This window comes from Monodon monoceros, unplaced genomic scaffold (genome assembly GCF_005190385.1).
Source record: "Monodon monoceros isolate NGI ecotype Baffin Bay Population unplaced genomic scaffold, NGI_Narwhal_1 Super_Scaffold_13, whole genome shotgun sequence".
In the NCBI taxonomy this organism is placed as follows: Eukaryota; Metazoa; Chordata; class Mammalia; order Artiodactyla; family Monodontidae; genus Monodon; species Monodon monoceros.
Genome location: NW_021703769.1, coordinates 70542393 through 70562930, shown reverse-complemented (window position 1 = coordinate 70562930; position 20538 = coordinate 70542393). Strand labels below are relative to the sequence as shown.

General features: G+C 49.9%; 1 protein-coding gene across 2 annotated transcripts; it reads left to right on the top strand.

Annotated features, from left to right (window-relative positions):
• Positions 1–3067: 3067 nt before the first annotated feature.
• QPRT (quinolinate phosphoribosyltransferase) lies at positions 3068–16598 on the top strand. 2 transcript variants are annotated; one of them, XM_029221125.1, is made up of 4 exons: positions 3068–3126; positions 14637–15172; positions 15748–15879; positions 15959–16451. In XM_029221125.1, exons 1-4 carry the CDS (start codon positions 3114–3116, stop codon positions 16175–16177), a joined length of 900 nt encoding a protein of 299 aa, XP_029076958.1. In that variant the 5' UTR covers positions 3068–3113; the 3' UTR covers positions 16178–16451. The 2 variants fall into 2 exon arrangements, with proteins under 2 accessions (XP_029076958.1, XP_029076957.1); XM_029221124.1 differs by having other exon boundaries at positions 15748–16598.
• Positions 16599–20538: the final 3940 nt, after the last annotated feature.

Genomic DNA, 20538 nt, shown 5'->3' with positions numbered 1-20538 from the left:
TTTTTCTTCTTTTGCAAAACTACCAGCACATTCTAGTTTCTTAAATAACAGCATTCTCGGGCTTCCCTGGTGGCGCAGTGGTTGAAAGTCCGCCTGCCGATGCAGGGGACGCGGGTTCGTGCCCCAGTCCGGGAAGATCCCACATGCCGCGGAGCGGCTAGGCCTGTGAGCCATGGCCGCTGAGCCTGCGCGTCCGGAGCCTGTGCTCCGCAACGGGAGAGGCCGCAACAGTGAGAGGGCCGCGTACCGCAAAAACAAACAAACAAACAAACAAAAAAAACAGGATTTTCTCTCACACACAACCATATACAGTGTATTATTCTTCATCTTATATTTTAAAATGCATGTTTCTATTTTATTTTCAATAGTACACATTAAGATCATGGTTACAAATACAGCTTTGTCATCCAGTGCAAACTCCAGATGGAAGAAGGATTTGGATGGGGATGGTCTTGAGAAGTCTATTAATGTAATTCACTTTTGCAGACAGGAAAAGGGCCTCCGAGCATGGTTCTATGGACATTTCATTTCTGAAAATGGACATTTACGCCTCATTTTCCTCTGCATCCGTATTTCTGCTCCTGTTCTGGGGAGGTTGGGGGTCGAGCCATTAGCCATCAGAAAACCCAGGGTATTTTGGAGACCATCTACATGTCCCCAGCAATGAGCTGCCAATGGGTGCCTGTGTGCCTTAGCCCCTTGGGGTGCTTAGCATCTGCCTGCCCAGCTAGTGGCTTCAGGACAGCCTAGCTGGACCATGCCCCAGATCCCCAAAGCTGCCGGCCATGGAAAGGGCCACATGCTCACTCCTGCGTTTGCGCATGCTCTGCCAGAAGCCTGTGCACCCCCGTCCTGTCCCACCACACACACATCTTGACTTCCCGCCAAACTCCTCTCAACCATCAAGATGTAGTTCAAATGTCACTGCCTTTGCGAAGCCGCCCCTGCTGCCTCTATCCCAAACAGATAGAGTATTTCTCTTCCACTCTTACAGCACCTTGCGTGACAGTACAAACAACTGGACTGTAATCACGTGAAGGTGTCCCCCATTCATTAGGGTGTAGCCCCTTCAAGTCCACCTGTCATCTTTGTGGCTCCAGAGGCCAGAGCCTGGCATGTCTACCTAATATATGTTTACTGAATGGAGAGGTGAATGGATTAATGAATGAGCAAACAATGGTTTTCAAGTAAACCATGGCAAGGTCAGATCTGTCCTTTGAATGAAACTGGCATCCAGGAGCATGGCCTGAGGCAGTGGGACCTGAGACGGGAGCATTAGTCTAGTTCAAGTTAGATAGAGTGGGAGTCTGGCCTAAGGTGAAAGAAGAGGTCAGGTTTGAAATATATTTATTCAGAGAATAAGGTTTTTAGAACTAATTGACTATTGAGGTGATGGGGGAAGAATGAGGTTAGACTCTTAAAGTTTCTGTCTTGGAAAATGGAGGAGATGCTGACATCACTATGTGGAAATGCAAAGAGGTGAGCAGTTTGGGGGGAAAACATGAGTATTTATTTATTTATTTTTTATTTATATTTTGGCCACACCGCGCACTTTGCAGGATCTTAGTTCCCCGACCAGGGATTGAATCTGGGCCACAGCAGTGAAAACGCTGAATCCTAGCCACTCGACAACCAGGGGACTCCCCATGAGGGGTGTTAGAAGTAGAGTCCTGGAAGTTGCAAGGGAAGTCAGAGCTGGAGATATAGATTAAGGAGTTATCTGATGTTAGATAGCAATTTAAATAATGGCATTGGTGGATAAATGCATAAACTGTGTAGAATGAGAAAAGGAGAGAGCTGTGGAGAGAAGCTTCATGTGTTAGTCAGGGCAGGCTAAGTGCTGTAACAAACAACCCCCAATTCTCAGGGGTAGAACTCAAGAGAAGCTTTTTCCTTGCTTATGTAACAATTTAATGTTGGCATTTGGAGGGTGACCTTCCATGAGGTCATTCAGGGACCCAGACTCCTTCCATCTTGTGGCTCTGTCATTCCCAGGGCGGATCATGGGAAGACTAGAGCGACACGCATCACTTTTGCTCACATTCCATTGGACAGAATTCAGTCATATGGTGGCCTCCATGCAAAGGAGGCTGGGAAATGTAGTTTAGCTTGTGCCCAAGAGGAAAAGAGGAACAGTCCCGCCACACTGAGGGGACACCACAGTTTGAGGGCTGCCTGTAGGAAGAAGGACCTGTAGGAAACAGAAAAGAGCCTTTAGGAGAGAAACCAGGAGAAAATGACATCTCGGGGGGAAAAAGGGAGAAATAGTTTGGAGAAGGGCTGTCAGGAGCTGACCTGGACTACAGTGAGGCAAGCAAGGCAGTAAGGTGTAAAATGGAGCTTGAGAGTGAGACCTTCTTCAGTTTTGTGCCCCAGGACCCTTGCTTGCCTCACCCAAGTCCAAGTCCTGGCAGGGTCACATGCTGCAGAGGCAGAAATGGGAGAAGGCTGGGAAGAGGCCAGTGTCTGGCAATCAGTGGTCCCAGAGACTTTAGCAAGTGGTTCTGATGAAGAACTAGAGTCCCCAGCACTTCTGGGACAGGAACTTGCCTGAAGTCACAGTACAATAATTGGCAGTTTCCTGGTTTTCTTGTTCAGAAGCCCGGCTCTGATCTGCTCAGGGCCCTTAAAGTACCTTGGGAAGAAGGAAGAGAAGGAAATGGCTTTTTGTTGAGTTTCTACTCTGTGTCACCTGCAGAGTTTTTTCACTTGATTCTCAGTTGAAGCCATGAGGTTGGTATTATCCCATTTTACAGCTAAGGAAATGGAGGCGCAGAAAAAGGTAAAGAAGTACTTGAGATCAAAAAGAAGGGAAGTAGGATTTTCCCAGTGCACCATCAAAAACGCTCTCCAGCCATCACAGGGAGCACACCCTGGGGCAGGGTCAAGGAGGATGGGTGAGTGGAGAGAACAGGGCCGAGGCTCAGAGAGGAGAGGACTTCTGAGTTATATGACTGAGTGTCCTGGAGGCCAGAGGGAGAACCAGGGCAGGGCCAGTCAGGGCTGGTCAGACCGGCCCCTCCCCCTCCCGCCCCACCCCCTCCCCCAGTCTCCGGCCTCTCCAAACACTAGACGGAGCTGTGGGCACACCAGTCGGCCAGCTCCAGGCTGTCATGGACCCTGAAGGTAAAGAAGCCTCCCAGACCTCTCTCCCCTGTATCCCTACATCACCACCTGCCCCTCTCCTGCCCATCACCCATCCCATCTTATCTCCGTCCCCATCCCCCACCTTCCCCAAGTCTTCGCTGGTCTCTAACTACTCTCTTACCCCTCCCCCATCTCCCTCCAACCTCTCTGAACCCAAGCACTCCTTTCTGCCCTGCAAAGACCTCTTCTCACTCTTCTTTATCCTTCTACGATAGGTTCCCAAGTGAGCTCTGGGGAAGAAAGGGGCTTGAGCCCCAGGAAATTCAGGGGTGGCCTGGAGTAGGCCACATCTCCTGGGGACTGAAGTGGCCGGGCAGTGGGAGGCTGGACCTGGAGCAGCTCTGGACTTTGCCCCTCACTAGCAGCTCTGGAGGAGTGAGGCAAAGTCCTGTCCCATCTGCCTCGGGGTGGGGGAAGGGAGCCTGAGTCCTGTGATCCCTGTGATTCCTGTGCACTTGGGGAGTGACATTGTGAAGGAGGCTGGATGCAGGATGATACACGCCAGGCTCTGGAGTCAAAAGGCTCCTGTTTGAATCCCAGCTCCACCAGGAACAGACTGTGTGTTCTTGAGCAAGTCACTTGATGTCTCAGAGCCTCACTTCCTTGTATTGCAGTATCTGCAAAATGACAATAATAGTTCCCTGCTCACCAGGTTGGGGATGCGGGCGGGCGGGAAACGACATGAGCGTGGAGGGCTCCCTGCAGTTCCACATTCCCCTCCCTGGGCTTCTCCTTCCCCAGCTCTGACCTTCCTCCCCTGGTCTAGGGCTTCTGCTGGCCCCATACCCAGCCCTTCTGGCTTGGCCGTGGAACCAGCTTTTGGGGGTCCAGACTACTTCTTGGTTTAGAAATGATCTCAGAGTCAGAGCCTGGGTTCAAGTCCCATCCCTGCCACCTGCTAGTTGTGTGACAAGATGCTTAGCCTCGCTGTGCCTCGGTTTCCTCATTGATCAGGTGAAAGCAGTGTCTTCCCTTGGGTTGTTGTGAGGATGAAATGAGATCATACACGTCAAGCGGCTGGCACAGAAATCACTCAGTAGTTATGCTGGAGTCACATCCATCACTCCAGTCTGCCTCTCCAGTCCTGAGCCTGTCCCAGGTTCCAGTTCCATTTTGGGGACATGTCCCTGGCGTGTCAAAATCAAAGTCCTCCCCTACGCCAGTTCCGTTTCTATTCGTGCCTCACCAGCCTCCTACTCGGACTGGAAACCTCAGGGTCACCTTTGACAGCTCACTCTCCCTTGAACCCCAGTGTCCAGAAAGTTGCTGCATCCTATGGATTTACCTCCACGTCTTTCTGTTCCCACCTCCCTCTGACGGAGCCTTCCTCTGCCTGGCAGCCTTCACGCACGTGATGACACTGATGTTTAACTCTGGGCCAGGCCAGAAGTGTCGGCTCTGGGATCACTGACCTGCGGGAATTAAACCAGGAGGGAGTAGTCGAGTCAGGGGGTGAGGCAAAGGCTGGGGACGTGGGGCAAAGGAGGGGCGAGGACAGAGTTGGGGCAGAAGCAGATGGCAGGCTGGGGGCCAAGGTGTGAGGGGGCGGGGCCAGGTCTGGAGGCATGGTGTGCAGGGAGCGGTCCCCTTACAGATGCCCTGCCCTTACATTTTACCGGGACTCACTGCTTCCTGGTCCAGGCTGTTGCAACAGCCTTGCAACTTATATCTTTCAAAAATGCTAGGCACAACTTAAACATTTAAACTCACAAGTGCATTTTTGATCAAGTGACTTCTGATCAAAAGTCTTACGGATTTTCCATTGCTTATTTAATGAGAACCTAACTGTTTCCTATCATTCAGGGCCTGCTCAGTCTGGCCCCGTCCTACCACTCAGCCCTCTCTCTCGCTACCCTCCACGTGCAACTTCACCGACTTATACCCCAGGCCTCCCACTGCTGGGCCTTTGCTCTCTCCCATTCTCTCTGCTTGGGGGGCCTTCCTCTCACCTGTCCAATGCCAGCCTATTCTCAGAGCCAACCTTCCTGAGTCTTCTCTTACTGCTCTTGTATCTTAACGACAGGTCATCTCTCCTTGCTCTGAAACCCTATAGGTCATTTTACCACTTGTGTGATGGGCAATCGCATCTGGCTCTATTTGGAGGTCATTTCTCCTCTCTAGGGAGAGAAGGGGAAAAGGAAAGAACATTTATCTGGAAGCTGGGGTGCTAACCAGCCTCTGTCTCCCTCTGGTGTTTGCCAAATGGATCAACAAATAAATAGATGGGAGAACAAAATTGCTGCGAGTCAGACACCTGGGTTCAAAGGCATCTGGCTGGGCATTGGCTCAGGCACTTGACGTGAATCACCCATTCCCTCCTCGTTGTAGCCCTGTGACTTCCTCATGAAACTGACTCTCAGAGAGGTTAGGAAATTGCCTAGGGTCACCCAGCATGTAGGTGATGGAGCTGGGATTCAAACCAGGCGTTTCTGAACCCCCAACCCAAGCTCTTCCTACTACACCAGTGACAGAGCCCTGGATTCTTGGGTGTGGCTTGTAGAGCTCTGTGAATAGTGATATAATAAATATATAATAATTTTAAGTATAATTTTGTGCTCAGTGTGGTGAGGTTGGGTACATGAGGGGACTCTGGGGCCAGCCCGCCTAGACTTATGATCTTGCCTCCACACTTCCCAGCTGTGTGAACTTTGGGCAAATTACTTGCTTCTTCAGTGCCTCAGTTTCCTTATCTGTAAAATGGAGATAATAATGGTACCTCCTTATGAGGGTTGTTGTGAGGATTAAATGTGTTAATATATAGAATATGCTGGGAACAGTGCTTGGGAAGGACCATAAAAGTGTTAGCTGTTATTATTATTACACATGATGTCACTCTAGATTCTATTATAGACAAGTGGTAGCAGGCACCAGAGTTGGGTTTTTTTGTTTTTTTTTTTTGCGGTACGCGGGCCTCTCACTGTTGTGGCCTCTGCCGTTGCGGAGCACAGGCTCCGGACGCGCAGGCTCAGCAGCCATGGCTCACGGGCCCAGCCGCTCTGCGGCATGTGGGATCTTCCCGGACCGGGGCACGAACCCGTGTCTCTGGCATCGGCAGGCGGACTCTCAACCACTGCCCCACCAGGGAAGCCCAGCACCAGAGTTTTAAGAAAAACTTATAAAGGCAAAATCTTTAAAACTGACGTCTATCTATTTAATTTTTTTTCCTGTAAATTGGGGAAAACAATCATTACTTGGTTTTAGCTGGAACACTTTGTCAGCCTCGTATAACATCACTGTTGCTGCAAGCACAGGCCACATGGTTACACGTGGTTACACATCAAATTAAGAACAAAAACTTGTGATAATTTGTTTTAGGTGCATTTGCAGACCCTGACTTTGTGCCCGCCCATCAAAGGCATGAATGAGTGTTTATTAAATGACTGAAGGAAAGATGCAGAGATGGAAGTTCTGATTCTGGCCCAGTCTCTCCCGGTACAGAGCCACTGGCCAGTTAGGGCAATATAGAAACACAGTAAAAGTCAGTCAACAATCCAGACAAGAACGGCACAAGTGCCAGTGGGGGAAAATGTCTTCAAATATTCTGCCAGAGTCAGTTTATCTATATCGTTTTACATTATTTGTAAAGAGACAAATGCAGGAAATTTCCAGATGCTTTTCCCTCAAAAACAGTGGCACCAATTTTAATAAAATTTAATAAATTAAATTTAATAAAATTCTGGAATAACCAACTAAGAAAGGATTGCCTCGAGAGATCAAGGTTATACCCCACAGGGTAACACTGTAATCTCTGAAGTCCAGGCATCTTGAGAGAATATTTACATATAACAACGGCAAGAATAAAAAGGGGACAGGGCGTTACAGCTGTTTCCTCTGTGCAGCCACTTCTCCTCAGGCAGCTGCAAAAACAGCCCCACTCCTCTCTGCAGTTCCTTTCGCGACAGTGGCTAATTAGGGGAGCCCTTATTTTCAAAGCCACCCACAGGAATCCCTTTTGTTGGAAATGCACGAGAGAGTTGGGGCCTAAAGAAAACCAGATGTATTTATTTTTCACGAACATTCTGCATTTACAATAGGCGATCAGAACAGCTGATCTTGCCTAAGTGGGCAAGAGAGTAACCCGTGGGTGAAGGCTGTGTGGTTCTAAAACCACCTTCTGTGTGTGGACAGGGAAGACCAGAGTCCATGTCAATCATTTTCTTTTCTCTTTAATGTTTTGAATGGTTTGTTTGTTTTTTTGCCTCGCTGCATGGCCTGTGGGATCTCAGTTCCCCAACCAGGGATCGAACCCGTGCCTCCTGCAGGGAAAGCACAGAGTCCTGACCACTGGATGGCCAGGGAATTCCCATTTTCTAGCTCTGCTCTTTAGGTAATTTCTCTTTGCATTTCTGAGCCTAGGTTCTCTGCCTACAAATGGCCTTTACCATGAAGAAGGACAGGTGGGATTTGTGACATTGTATATACAGCAAGTGCCCGGCATCTGGTAGGCACCAGTGTATGGTAGCTATTGTTCTCTTCCTGCGATTCAGAAGCTCTCAACTCTGCTACAAATTAGAATTAAATTACCACATTCCAGACCAGTTATATCAGAATCTCTGTGGGTGGGACCCAGACATTGCATTTGGCAAGCCTCTCCAGATAATTCCATTGTGTAGTCAAGGTTGAGAATCACTGCTCTATTCATCCTAAAAACACTTTCCTTGGGACTTCCCTGGTGGTCCAGTGGTTAAGACCCCATGTTTCCAATGCAGGGGGCGTGGGTTCGATCCCTTTTCAAGGAACTAAGATCCCGCATGGCATGCGGCGTGGCTGAAAAAAACAAAACTAAACTAAAAACTTTCCTTCACCTTATCTTAAGTGAGGGCCCTCTCTCTCCTCTTCTTATTTACCTATTTATTTTACTTTTTTATTATAGAGAATTTAAAACGTACACAAAAATAAACAGAAAAGTATGATGAATCCTCATGTACCCATCATCCAGCTTCAACAACCACCAAATTTTGGCCAAGCCAGTCCCATCCATACCTTTGCTTTTCTTTTCTTTTTTTTTTGGCTGCGCCACACGGCTTGTGGGATATTAGTTCCTCAACCAGGGATCGAACCTGTGCCCCCTGAAGTGGAAGCATGGATTCTTAACCACTGGACTGTCAGGGATGTCCCCACACCCTTTCTAATTTCTACCTTCCAAGATTACCTTAAAGTAAAACCAGCTGTCAAGTCTCTTCATACATAAACATCTCAGTATTTTAATATTTTTTATTATTTTTAAAAGATAAGGACTTTTAAAAATTAATTAATTATTGGCTGCGTTGGGTCTTTTTTTAAAATTTTAATTTAATTTTTATTTATTTTATTTTTGGCTGAGTTGGGTCTTCGTTGTTGCGCGCGGGCTTTCTCTAGTTGCCGCGAGCGGGGGCTACAGTTCCTTGCAGTACGTGGGCTTCTTATTGTGGTGGCTTCTCTTTGTTGTGTAGCACGGGTGTTAGGCGCTCGGGCTTCAGTAGTTGTGGCACGTGGGCTCCTTAGTTGTGGCTCGTGGGGTCTAGAGCACAGGCTCAGTAGTTGTGGCGCATGGGCTTAGTTGCTCCGCGGCATGTGGAATGTTCCCGGGCCAGGGCTCGAATCCATGTCCCCTGCATCGGCAAGTGGATTCTTAACCACCGCGCCACCAGGGAAGGCCCAGGACTTTTCTTTTTATCACAACCATAACCCACTTCAAAAAAATGTCCTTAATGTTACCAAATACCCAGTCGGCATTCAGATTTTCAGTTGTTTCATAAAAGTTCTAATTTGGTTTCAATTTGTTTGTTTGAAGTAGTATCCAAATAAGATCCATACATTAGTTTTTCCCCAGCTCTGCCACTGGTTAGTATGCATTTTCGACTCTTTCAATCTTTTGTTTTCCTTGCAATGTATGTGTTGAAGAAATTAGGTTATCTTCTGGAGAGTTTCCTATGGTTGTATCCCCGTGGTATAGTTTAACATGTTCCTCTGTCTTCTGGTTTTCTTGTAATTGGTGGTTGCATCTAGAAGTCTGATCTGACTCCGGTTCAGCTGTTTTGGCAAGAGTATTGCATAGGTCGGGGGATGTTCCATCAGGACCGCCTAGTATCTTTCTTCTGATGTTGGCTTTTGATCCAATACCTGGATTCACTGGGTTATTAGGGTTGCAAAATAGTTTCCTGCCTTTTGGCAGAGCATTGGTTCTTGTTCGTTTGTTCAAGTGGACAATTCAAAGCTTTTTAGTAAATTTACTGAGTTTATGCCACCATCATCATAGGCCATTTCCATCACCCCAGTAAGATCCCACGTCATTTAATTTCCAGCCCCAGACCACCACTATTCTGATGTCTGTCTCTCTTAATTTGCCTTTTCTGGATGTTTCTTATAAACGGAGGGATACAACATATGGTCTTGTGTGGGCATTGGTTGTTAACCTTTCTGTGCATCTGAATCCCAGGTGGAGCATCTCCAAAACCTGGATGCATGGGAACCACCCCGGAAAGATTCTGATTCAGTTGATCTGGAATGCACCTGAGCAGCAGAGTTCAAAAAGCTCCGCACGTGATTCCAACGTGCAGCCCAGGCAGGGGGCCCTGCTTTCTCAACTTCTGCAGAGAGGAGCTGTCCACACCCCTCCCCCGCTTCCTCACCTCCTGTCTGTTCCTTGACCATGACAATGTGGCTTCTGCCCCTACCACAAGGCATTAAGACTGCCCTGGCAAAGCCCTCCCAGGGGCTAAGTGCAATGCTCACTTTCAGCCTTCTTTCTTCTTTTTTTTCTCTCAGCCTTTCTTCTGCTTTGCTTCTGCTCACACCCTAATTGCAACCCTCTTCTCCTTCCAGACATCCACTCCCTCCTGGTGGGACTTCTGTTTTTGACAGCCACGCCTCTGTGTGACATTCAAATCCTGGCGTTTCCCACAGCCCTCCTCTTTCACCCTGCCCTGGTGATCTTACCCACTCAGTGACCATCTGCACATGCTGGTGGCTCCAATTTCTCCATTCCTCACCCCCAAATCTCCTCTGAACTCCAGAACATTCTTCTACCTGTCCTCTGTGCACAGCCACCCACGTTTCCTGATGGCATCTCGACCTTAACATCTGCAAGACCAAAGGCATTCTGTTTATTTATTTATTTATTGGCCATACTGCGTGGCTTGCAGGATCTTAGTTCCCCGACCAGGGATCGAACCCGCACCCCTGGCAGTGGAAGCATGGAGTTCTAACCACTGGACCTCCGGGAAATTCCCCCAAAGTCATTCCTTTTCCCCAGCTCTGCCGCTCTGTCATACGCTCTGACCCACCCGGAGATCCAGTTTCTGTACCTGTAAAATGGGAATGAGCCTCTGTGGTGAGTTCCAAACGAGAGAGCGTCAGGGAGCTGAGGTGCCGTCGACTGGCCATCACAGGGGCGCAGCCTGTGTGGGTTGCTGATTGCTGCCGAACCCCTCCTCCTCCCCAGCCTACCCTGAACAATTCCTTATGTCAGTTTTCAGCTACCCAGGATGGAAACCCCAGGCTTCTACGTCGTATTAGCTGCCAATTCCAGTAGATTCTACCTTAGAAAATACTCTCCCATTTGCCCCGGCTTGCTCTTCCTTTGGTTACTGCCCCAATTTGGGCCTTCATCAGTTTCTGTCTGGCCAACCGCCCCAGCCTCCTTTTGTCTCCCAGCCCATCTCCATTTGGTGGTTGAAGTGACCTTTCTAGAACAAAATCATATCATTCCCTCATTTAAAATTCTGTGATGGCTCCCGTGCTCTGTCCACATTCCTCAGGCAATTGGTTTAGTCCCTTTTTCACTCTGGCCTCAGGCCCGAGACATTTCTCCCTTGAATCCTACTCAGCACCCCGTCACCTCCTCGCTCAATTTTCTTGCTTTTGAACCTTGAACACGTGCTGTTTCAGTCCGAAATGTCTTGCCCTCCCTCCTCCCCACCCCCCACCCCTGCCTGGCAAACATTACTCATCCTTCAAGGCCACTAAAACTTCCCCCTTCCCCAGGGACATTTAGTCATTTCTTCCTCTTTGCTCCCACGACTCTTGGTAAATACTTCAGTCATCTCACCAGCAAACACACCTACAATGTTCCTGAAGGCTTTGCAAATATTAACTCCCTTAATTTTCATAACAAGCCTATGAGGTGATCAGTGTTATTATCCCCGTTACAGTTGGGACAATGAAGGCCCCCGACAGGTTGAGTCTCTTGCCCAAGATCACTTAGCTCAAAGTGACAGAGGCAGTACTGGAACCCAGGCCGAGTGGCCCCGGAGTCTGGGCTGTGATTCCACAGCGCGTCCTCTCTGCTCAGAGAACTATCATCAAGCACTTAGTATTAAACTAAACGATATGAAATTGCCGGTGTTTGACCGTTGACCTATACAAGCAGCACATTTGTCTTTGTCTGGGTCAGCGTGCTGGGCACTTGGGATACAGCGGGAAACTCAGTGGACATTTTGGTCCCAGACAGAAAACACCAGCGGAGGATGACATTGGGGGACGAACAAGGAGCTGGGTGAGCATGTGACCTGATTTAGGAGGTCTGTGAGAGCACCCGGCTGAGGAAGTGATATCTAAGAGAAGGTCTGAAGTTGAGTGAGAGGTGAAGAGGCAGTTTGGGGTGAGGGTGAGGAAAGGGACTTCTAGGAGAAGGCTCAGCCTTGGAACAGCATAAGCGAAGGCCTGAAAGCTAAGAGAAGGAGCTGCTCTCTCTGTCACCTAGCAATGAAGACGTGGCACAGAGCAGGTGCTCAACAAGGATTTGTCCAAAGAATCAATGAAAAATGGAAAGAAGTCAAGAGAGCTGGCGCTAATACAATGAAAGTGAGGCTTTAAGCAGGAGAGTGATCCGCTTAAATTTCCTTTTTCTATGGTTTGATTTTAAAGTCAGGTTTAATGAGGTATAACCACAGACAGTAAAATTCACCCTTTTCTGTGTAAAGCTTTATGAGTCTTGACAAATGCATCAGTGTTATAGCCACCATCACAGACGAGATCTAGACTAGTTCAATCACATCCCAAACTTGGTGCTGCCCCCTTTGTGGCCAGCCCCTCCGCTCCCCCCTCCCCAGGCAGCCACTAGTCTGTTCTCTGTTGCTATCTTTTTTTTTTTTTCCAGAATATAGTCATATAGATGGACACAAATAGCATGTCACCTTTTGAATCTGGCTTCATAGAATAATACATTTGAGATGTGTGCCTATTGGGTATATCAATAGTTGGTTCCTTTTTTTTTTATTGCCGAGTAGAATTCTACTGTATACATGCATCACAGTTTTTGTTTATCCAATACTCACCAGTCCAAGGATTCAAATTCACTTTAAAAGCAAACAGTGAATCTAAAAAAAAAAAAAAAAAAAGAGTGGATATATGTATATGTATAACTGATTTACTTTGCTGTACACCTGAAACTCACACAACATGTGAATCAAATATACTCCAGTAAAAATTAAAAAAAAAAAAAGCAAACATCACGGCACCTGGTCTGAATGGAGTGGGGGCCTTTGCATCCATCTGTGCTGTTCGTTCGCTGGCCTTCTGCCTGGCAGGACCGCGAACGGTGGAGGTAGGGACTATATTTTTCTCCCTATCACCGACTTTGTTCTTAGCATCTGGCCCACAGCTGGCTCTGAGTGAGAATGAAAGCCACGTGGGGCAGCTGTGGGCGGGAACTTTGGGGAGGAGGGTCAGGTGCGATAACTGAGGTCTGCGGCTGCTGGTGGGGGACAGGCTCTTGTCTTTGGGGAAGAAGGGCTGGACAAGAAGGGCCCTCCTTCTGCGAGTAGAGCAAGCCAGAATGTCTGGCCTTAACTTCAGCTTGGAGCAAAAGTGGGGGAAACAAAACTAAACTAAATAATACCCCTTCACATGCTATCGAATTGTCTACCCCTCCACCTATGGCACCGCCCACGAGACTGCAGGTCTTCTCTTGGCCGACAGATGGCGATGTTGCACTGCGCCTGAGCTCGGCCTCTGCGGTCACCCCATTCATTTCGACAGAGGCAGCGGTCCATCAACGTGGCACGCCGGCGGGAAGGACCTCAGAGACCACCTTGTCCTTAACACTTATTTTACAGGCAAAGGGCTCACCCACACTCCTGAAGCTCTGTCTCGCAGAGCAGGGGCTCAAACCCAATTTCCCCGTGCTCTTTCCTCCTTATACAACCCCATCTCTAGAGAGGTGACAGTTTTTTTAAACATCAGGTGAAGGAGAGGTTTTCAAGCTAGAGGGCAAAGGTGGAGGAACAGATGTCCATGGCCACAAGGCCTGGCCAGTCTCGCTCTGCTGTCAATATGCTGTGCGACCTCAGCTGACTTGCCTTTCTTCTCTGGCCCTCAGTCTCCACATCTGTAAAAAGCTGAACTTCCAGCTTTAAAATTCTTGGTGCTATAGAGAAGGCAGGGATGGGAAAGACACACAGCTTACGTTCTCCTGGGGGCTTCAGCTAGTAAATAACTGATCCTTCTATGCAAGGCAGACGGAAAGTCAAGAGTGGCTTTTAAAATTTATTTTTTATTCGTTTTAAAATAAATTTTATTTATTTATGTATATATGTATGTATGTATTGTCTGCGTCCGGTCTTCCTCGCTGCGCATGGGCTTTCTCTAGATGTGGCGAGCGGGGGCTACTCTTCGTTGTAGTGCACAGGCTTCTCATTGCAGTGGCTTCTTTTGTTGTGAGCATGCGCTCTAGGCGCGCAGGCTTCAGCAGTTGTGGCGCGTGGGCTCAGTAGTTATGGCTCGTGGGCTCTAGAGCTCAGGCTCAGTAGTTGTGGCGCATGGGCTTAGTTGCCCACAGCATGTGGGATCTTCCCGGACCAGGGCTCGAACCCGTGTCTCCTGCATTGGCAGGCAGATTCTTTTTTTTTTTTTTTTTGCGGTACGTGGGCCTTTCACTGCTGTGGCCTCTCCCGTTGCGGAGCACAGGCTCCGGACGTGCAGGCTCAGCGGCCATGGCTCACGGGCCCAGCCGCTCTGCGGCATGTGGGATCTTCCCAGACCGGGGCACGAACCCGTGTCCCCTGCATCGGCAGGCGGACTCTCAACCACTGCGCCACCGGGGAAGCCCGGCAGGCAGATTCTTAACCACTGCACCATCAGGGAAGCCCAGAGTGGCTTTTAGGTGGCTGCATTTCTCTTCCACTGGTGAATAGCTGTTGGTCTAGCACTAGGTTTACCAGATAAATTACAGGGCACTCGGTTAAATTTGAATTTCAGATAACTGACAGATAATTTTAAGAATAAGTATGTTCTAAATATAGCCTAGAATATATTTATACTAAAAAAGCTTTGATGTTTGTCAGAAATTTAAATTTAACTAGGTGTCCTATATTTTCATTTGGTCAACTGACAACCTTGTTCAGCTCACAAGGCCCACCCAGTGCCTCAGCCCCTCTCCTGGAACCCCCAGGTCTTCACCCTGATTGGCTAGTGCCCAATTCAGCCTGTTGTTAGGTATTTTGACAATCATCCCTGACTACCAGAAAGGCAGCCAAAATGTAACACTGCTCTCCTTTTTTCCCTCCTAGGCCTGGCACTCCTGCTGCCCCCTGCCACTCTGGCCGCCTTGGCAGAAAGCTGGCTTCGAGAGGACTGCCCAGGCCTCAACCACATGGCCTTGGTCACGGGGGCAGCCTCCTCACAGGCGGTGCTGTGGGCCAAGTCCCCCGGAGTGCTGGCTGGGAGGCCCTTCTTTGATGCCATCTTTGCCCAAGTCAACTGCCAGGTCTCCTGGTTCCTCCCCAAGGGATCAAAGCTGGTGCCTGTGGCCAAGGTGGCTGAGGTCCGGGGCCCTGCCCACTGCCTGCTGCTGGGGGAGCGGGTGGCCCTTAATATGTTGGCCCGCTGCAGTGGAGTTGCCAGCGCTGCCGCTGCTGCTGTGGAGACCGCCAGGGGGACCGGCTGGGCCGGGCACGTGGCAGGCACGAGGAAGACGACGCCAGGCTTCCGGCTGGTGGAGAAGTATGGGCTCCTAGTGGGCGGGGCCGCCTCCCACCGCTACGACTTGGGAGGGCTGGTGATGGTGAAGGACAACCACGTCGTGGCAGCTGGTGGTGTGGAAAAGGTGTCTGTCTGCCCAGCTGAGCCCCTGCCCTGGCCCTGCTCCAGCCACCCCGCCAGCATTGCCCTTCCCTCTACCAGGGACCCCCAACCACCCCCTGGCAAATAGTGATGGCCTGGGAGTTGGGACACGCAAGACTCCTTGACCCCTCAGTGGTTCCATCTGTAAAATGAACGGTTGGACTTGCTTCTTCACCAGCGTTCTTCTGCTGGTCGGTATGATATTCAAGGGAAAAGGACCAACTATTGGGAACCCAGTGTTGGGCAGGTCACTCTAGCTCCCTGGACCTGTTTCCCGTCTATGAAAATGTTCTTGAAGACCCTTTCCAGTCTTAATGTTCTGAGTCAATTGAACTCAGGTCCAAATGCCAAATAGTTCTGGATTTGGCCATTTTCCTAACCCACAAAAGTGGTAATTTCACTTGGTTTCACCTAATATGCGAGAAGCCATTTCGACGCCTGGTTTCCTCATTAACCCCAAGCTCGTTATCCATCTGGAGCCTCTCGAATGCCAGTCCCAGCTCACTTGCCCAGGGCTGGTTGCCACCCGTGCTCACTCTCACCCTTGCCACCTGACAGGCGGTGAGGGGGGCCCGGCAGGCGGCCGACTTCTCCCTGAAGGTGGAGCTCGAGTGCAGCAGCCTGCAGGAGGCTGCGGAGGCGGCCGAGGCAGGAGCAGACCTCGTCTTGCTGGACAACTTCAGGCCTGAGGTGAGGCGGCGTCTGCTTCCTGGGAAGGGGAAGGGGCTGGGGCGGGGGCTCTCACCTCTCGCTGGCTTGTGTCCCACAGGAGCTGCACCCCACGGCCGCGGCGCTGAAGGCCCGGTTCCCGAACGTGGGCGTGGAGGCGAGCGGAGGCATCACGCTGGACAGCCTCCCTCAGTTCTGTGGGCCCCATATCGATGTCATCTCTTTGGGGATGCTGACCCAGGCTGCCCCGGCCCTCGATTTCTCCCTCAAGCTGTTTGCCAAAGGGGCCACTCCAGTGCCCTACGCCCACCGCCCCTAAAGCCAAGGAGGCTACGCTGGCAGTGGGATAACACGGTTTCATGCAACTCTCACGATTTCACTTCTTTAAGTCCAGTGGCCAACAGAACACTCTCAAGTTAGCCTGGGCTAAAGTCCCACTCTGTCATGTACTGCTTGTGGGACCTCAAAGGACTGACTTCACCTCTGCTCACCTCAGTTTCCTAATCTGTAAAATGGGTCTAGCCAACCTTATGGATTTCTTTGGATGATAATTAACGCAGAGTAAGTGCTTAGTAAATGTTAGAAATTACCATTATTGGGCTTCCCTGGTGGCACAGTGGTTAAGAATCCACCTGCCAACGCAGGGGAAACAGGTTTGAGTCCTGGTCCCACATGCCACGGGGCAACTAAGCCCGTGCGCCACAACTACTGAGCCTGTGCTCTAGAGCCTGCGAGCCACAACTACTGAGCCCATGTGCCACAACTACTGAAGCCCACGTGCCTAGAGCCCGTGCTCCACAACAATAGAAGCCACCGCAATTAGAAGCCTGCGCACCGCAACAGAGTAGCCCCCACTCGCCGCAACTAGAGAAAGCCACGCACAGCAACAAAGAACCAAAGTAGCCAAAAATAAGTAAATAAAATAAATAAAGTTATTAAAAAAAAATTACCATCATTCATCTGTTCTAAGAAGCACTTTTCCCCCACACACACTGAAGTCATATTTGGTGTGTGGGAACAGATGGTGTAATCAAGGGTGTCTAATGGTCACTGTCAGCCAGGCATTGGTTGTCACGTAGCCGTGTGGCCTGTGCCTGTGGCTTGTAGATCCAACATGATAACGATCTATGTGGAAAAGAACTCTTTCAACATGTATAAAATAGAAATTGTAAGTGATAAGAAAGCACTGGTTTGACAATTTTCTTTTTGAGTAATAGTATGTGTGTTTTACAATCAATGGCATCTTATATTTGAGGATATGTGATACCCGTTTTGATGTTCAGCTGGAACATTACACTTGGTTGATGCCCATGTTGTACTGGTTACTAAGTATTTCACCTCTTGCCTGTGGCTGCTGTTACCACCTTTTTGGTTGGAGGTGAGAAACCTGCTTATTTTTCACTCCTGGGCTCCCAAACAGACTCCATCACGCATCCCTCCCAAAATGAGACCCCCATTGGGTGCTGAAGGCCCTTTAGGATTTGGTTCCATGGGGATATCATTAGTTGGGAGAGGTACAGAGCAGCTGGGGCCAGAGCCAAGGTCAGTTAGGGAGTGAGGGAGGGTGGTGGGAGTCCGTGTTCAGACATCAAACTTCCTTCCATTTTGAGTAAGGACTCAGAAGTCTAAGCAGTGGGTCTAAATCCAGTCCCCCAAATATGCATACAAACACACACTCCCCTGAGGTCTTGCCCACCTGTGTGGCCCCTCCTACCCTCACCTCAAGCCTAGGGTTCGCCTCTCTCTAACCCTTCTGGGTGGATCTGGGAGAAACCAGAGCATGAGGGCTCCCAAGGGTGAAGGTGGTCCCCAAGGTGACTCCTCCTGGAAGGGCTCCAGTCTGGAGCTGCCTCTCCCCTCCCAGAACCTACTCTCTCCTCTGCCCTTTGCCAGGAGGAGAGAAAAATGGGTCTCATCCACAGAGGTTCCTTCTTCAGGGGGAGTCTGGGGGTGCCAGTCTGCCCTGAGGGAGCTATTCTACCCCTTTGCTCCTTTCTCAACCTTGGAGACCAGCAATGGGCCAGGGACAGATGAGCTACCTCAGATGTGAAAGCTCCAGACCGACCAAGACCTTCACCCTTCAAGCACCAAACATACGCTGAGGAGCACCCTGGACTCCGTGCTTTCACTGCTGAGGGCCTGGGTTCAATCCCTGGGTGCAGCCAAAAACAAAACAAACAAAAAACCCACAACAATGCTGGGCAGAAGTGGACACTGCGTTTGGTGATGTCCTGAACTGAAGGGGCCATTCTCATAGGGCACAGCCCAGAGATGCCAACTGGGGCTGTACCTGTGTTCTGTAATACACACCTCCATCTCGGGGCTCTCCTGTCCTTTTTCCAGGGAAAACATGGACACGCTCAGCTAGGCAGCCTTCCCTGCTCCAGGAAATTTAGATCTCTGAGTCCCAGCTCCTCAGATCTGAAGGGGAATTAACTGAACCTTCAGAGAACTAGGGGCACTTCTGGGTGTCAGGACAGGACAGGGAAGTGGGGACCCAGGAAGAGCAGGGAACTGAAAGGCAAAACCTTGGGGATCTAGGAGGGAATCAGAGCCTAGTAGAGGCAGAAGGGAGGTGTGTACCGGGAGTCTCAAACTCAAATGCCTCTAGGACTCAAGCAGATGTGACAGATGGGGGAGGCTAGAATAAGACATAGGGGCCCATGTAGCCAACTGGAGAATGCAGGCTGCACCCACAGCATCCCGATTAAAAAAGGAAAAAGCAAGCTCCCAGGCTGAGTCTCCAGCTCACCCTTGATCACAGAAGTGAACCAGTCCTACAGGAAGATCCCAGATTTGAGCCCTGGGTGGGGATTCCCTCACCAGTGGAAAAGAAAATGGATCCTGGGCAGGCAAAAGCAATCCATGCCCTTCTGGCAGGGGATGGATTTCTAGGCAGAGGAGACTGTGTGGGCAAAGGTTCAGGAGAGGGAAATGGCTAGGATTGTTTGGTGTAAGATTTGAATCTGGGATCAGGAGAGGCGAGATGACTAGATGCTGGGCTGGGTCCAGACCACAAAATGGTAGGTCAGAGGACTTGGACTCTGTCCCGAGAACAGTCAGATTGAAGCTGGAAAGTGAGGTAAGCATATTTGCGGGAAGATCTATTTGCGGGGGCCGGGGTGGCTGCAGGCAGACCAAGAGGAGGCTGATGCGGCCACTCAGAGGGCTTGAATGGGGGTCACGGCAATGCGTCGGCAAGAAGGGAAGGTAGGCGAGGGAAACAGCAAAAGCTCAGAGGGCAGATGGAGCCTGATGGCTTCAGCGCAGAGGGAAGAGTGGGGTGTGGCTGTGAGAGTGGGGAGACGGGGTGAGTGGCAGGAGAGGAATCTCCCATTTCACCTGGTGTCTCTCTGGCTACACTGCCTTCTTGCCTGACCCGCCTGGGACTAGGCTTGGCCGATTTCCCCAGGCTGCCCCACATGCAGTATAAAGCCCATGCCCGTTAGAGCAAATGTGCCCATCGAATCAGGTGCAAATCAGGTCAGCATGTAACGCATCATCACCGCCAGCTGGTGGGTGAGAAGGGAACACACATTTGACTGAGGGCTCCTGCTCAGCGCGTAGGTCTCTTTCTCAGTTAATGCTGGTGGGGGCAGGGATGTTAGCGTCTCCATTTGACTCATGAGGAAACTGAGGCTTTATGAAGTTAAGAATGCTGCTCAGGGTCATAGATCAATAAAATGGTGAAGCAGGATTCAAAACTAAGTATTTGTTGAATGTCTACTACGTGCCAGGCACTATTCTAGACGCTGGATATACAACAATGAGTAAACAGTGAAGAAGCCCTGTCCTCATGGAGTTTATATTCTAGCGGGGCTCTGTGGGAGCCTGGGGGTGTGGAGTGGGGGAGGGGAGAACAGACAATGAAAAAAATAGCTAAGAATACCGTCAAATCCCCTATGGCCACCAGAGGACTCTTCAGTCACACCACCTTCCAATTCCATCTTCTGATTCCATCTTCCTTCCAGGTTCCAAAGATATTAGCCAAGGAGGCTGTGAATACTGTATAGCGTCTGCTCAAGAAGGAAAGCTGAGGGGGGGTTGCAGCAGTCTCATCTTCCACCCACTTTTCCAGCTTCATCTCCTCATCAGATCCCCACCCAACCGCCCAAGGTATCTCAGTGACTTCAAGGCCCTGCGTACTCCGGAGACGACCAAGACTCATTCACTCACCAACCCATCCACCCCCCACCCTCACCCTCCTGCTAACATTTACCCACCTGCCCACCCCTCTTCCGCCTATCCTCCTGCCCATCCACCCCCGCCTTGCATCTACCCATCCCCCTTCCCACCCCTCCACCCACCCACCTACTGGGGTACTCAGTCTAGAGGGTCAGGGAAGACAAGAGGTCAGACCGAGTTGGCAGAGTCAGTGAACTCAATGGGCACGAGCTTTAGTGAGCCAAGGCCTGTGAAAGCTGAAAGCATTTAAAAACGGCAAGACATTATTAGCAAACCACACTATATCTGAAAAAAAATTCAACTTTGGACCTTTGAAAAATCCCACTGTGCTATTATGTGGTGTGGACACGTATATTAATTTTATTGCTAGCCCTCCAAGACAATACAGTAGGTAAAACTCCACAAATGTTTCAGTACCTAGCCCTCCAAGACAATACAGTAGGTAAAACTCCACAAATGTTTCAGTACCTAGCCCCCCAAGACAATACAGTAGGT